Source organism: Apis dorsata, unplaced genomic scaffold (genome assembly GCF_000469605.1).
Source record: "Apis dorsata unplaced genomic scaffold, Apis dorsata 1.3 scaffold_935, whole genome shotgun sequence".
In the NCBI taxonomy this organism is placed as follows: Eukaryota; Metazoa; Arthropoda; class Insecta; order Hymenoptera; family Apidae; genus Apis; species Apis dorsata.
Genome location: NW_006264045.1, coordinates 291,736 through 293,756, shown reverse-complemented (window position 1 = coordinate 293,756; position 2,021 = coordinate 291,736). Strand labels below are relative to the sequence as shown.

The window sequence follows — 2,021 nt, the reverse complement described above, 5'->3', positions numbered from 1 at the left end:
TACTTTCTAAATGTGTTTTTTCTAATTCATCTCTATAATATTAAAAATTAAAATAAATTATTATATAATATTATAAATTATTATAAAATAATTATATAATAAATTATTATAAAATAATAATATTTAAAAAAATATATTGATACCTTGAACAAAGTAACATAGCACAATTAGCTATGAGTGAAAACATATCTTTCACATCTTTATTACTAAGATATCTTTTACATGGAGCAGCCATTTGACTAAATCCATATATAATAAAACGTAACATATTTGAATTTACATGATGGTTGCTTTTTAATTGTTCTTCAAAAAGATCTTTAAAATACTAAAATATATAAAAAATGTTAAATATTGTCAAATTATATAATAATTTTTTTAAAAATTATTAAAAATTACCAAGAATATTGTTTTGTCATCATTAGAAGATTTATGTTTTAAAGTATTTCCCATTACTCGATAAAAACTTTTTAAAGCATGTTGTCCACATTCACTGTATTGTACATTTTTATCTTGAGCAAAAGTTATCAATAAGTCATACCAATATTTGTGATCATAATAAACAAATTCACGAAAAAGATACATATGTTTAGACAACAAATTAATTGCCGATTTCATTGAAACTTTCTTAATTGAATACTTTTTAGGATTACTTAATTCTTTAATCCAATTATACAATTCCTCATAATGTTTTTCTATTTCTATTTCCTTCGGGAGTTCTGTTAATATATTTGAAAGTGCATCCAAATATACTTGAAATACATCCATTGAATGGGACACAGTTTTTGAATTATACTATAAAATTATAAATATAATTATGTATTATAAAAATAAAAATTTTATTTTCAAAAACATTAAAAAATAATATACTTGTTTTTTAATATCATTTCTTAATTGCTGAAAAATTATATTAGAATATTCTTGTATTTCTGAAACTTCTGGACAATATCTTGTAATTGTGCTAAGTACAGAAAATAGAAAACTTCTCTCTATAAAAAATCAAATTTATGGAATAAATATATTTATATTAAATTGTTTATATAATATTATTAATATTATATAATTTATTATACATTCTAATATTACCTTTTATATCGATTAAATGAAACAATGACACAAATTTTTTTACAGTTTCATCTAATTCAATGTCATATTCTTTAAAAATTTCTATCAATTTATTAAATGTACTAGAGGCAGCCTTCTGAATAAATGCCGAACAATGTGTTATAAGTGCCAATTGACATGTATTCTTCAAATAAATGAAACTTTAGTATCTTATATATAAAAAGTTAAATTTATTAAATATATATATAAAAAAATATATATTATATATATACATTAATTATAAATATATGAATATAAATTGTAAAATACCTTTGTTTCAATTATATAAGGTATAAATATATCAGAGAACTGTTCTATGATAAATTCTAGAAGATAAAATGTTTCTTTAATTGCTATATCAAAACCCTTTTGAGCATTGAATCTTTTAAGTTCATTATTAAGAAAAGAGAGCAAGCCTTTGTTTTTATTGAATAACATAGACAGCATCAATTCTAAATACAAAAATTGCAAGTATTAAATATATATGTTCAAACAAATTTTTTTTATAATTAAATATAAAAATTACATTATTTTTATATAATAAATGTAATTTAATTTATTATATTATGTATGTAATTTAATATATTAAATATAATAAATGTAATATTATATTTTTTAAAATTATAATTTAAGAAGTACTTATTATTATGTACCACTATCATCTTTTGCTATATTTTGAAAATATTTTCGACTATTCTTCAAAATTTCTATCAAATTTGTACTATTTCTTTCTATTACAGCTCGTTCAAAAATATTTACAAATGTTTTAAACGAATCCATATTTTAGAAATTGTCTCAATTTAATATTTGGAATGTTTTTAATATTTGTTTTAATATTTGATATAATAAAATATTATTTCATATTTTTACATCATTTTTCATCAACAGTTTTTTTTTTATATTTTTAAGTGTTTTATATC

The 2,021-nt window shown here is 18.5% G+C and overlaps 1 protein-coding gene across 1 annotated transcript in view; it reads right to left on the bottom strand.

The window, feature by feature from the left end:
- The window catches only part of LOC102680318 (DNA-dependent protein kinase catalytic subunit-like), a 13,089-nt gene extending 11,208 nt beyond the window's left edge, over positions 1-1,881 (bottom strand). The window contains exons 1-7 of the mRNA XM_006623749.2: positions 1,755-1,881; positions 1,372-1,553; positions 1,084-1,246; positions 868-986; positions 397-792; positions 144-325; positions 2-32 (exon numbers count right to left, since the gene is read on the bottom strand). Coding sequence (XP_006623812.2) covers positions 2-32; positions 144-325; positions 397-792; positions 868-986; positions 1,084-1,246; positions 1,372-1,553; positions 1,755-1,881 — 1,200 coding nt within the window. The remainder of the gene's footprint in view (position 1; positions 33-143; positions 326-396; positions 793-867; positions 987-1,083; positions 1,247-1,371; positions 1,554-1,754) is intronic.
- Between the last annotated feature and the right edge of the window lie 140 nt (positions 1,882-2,021).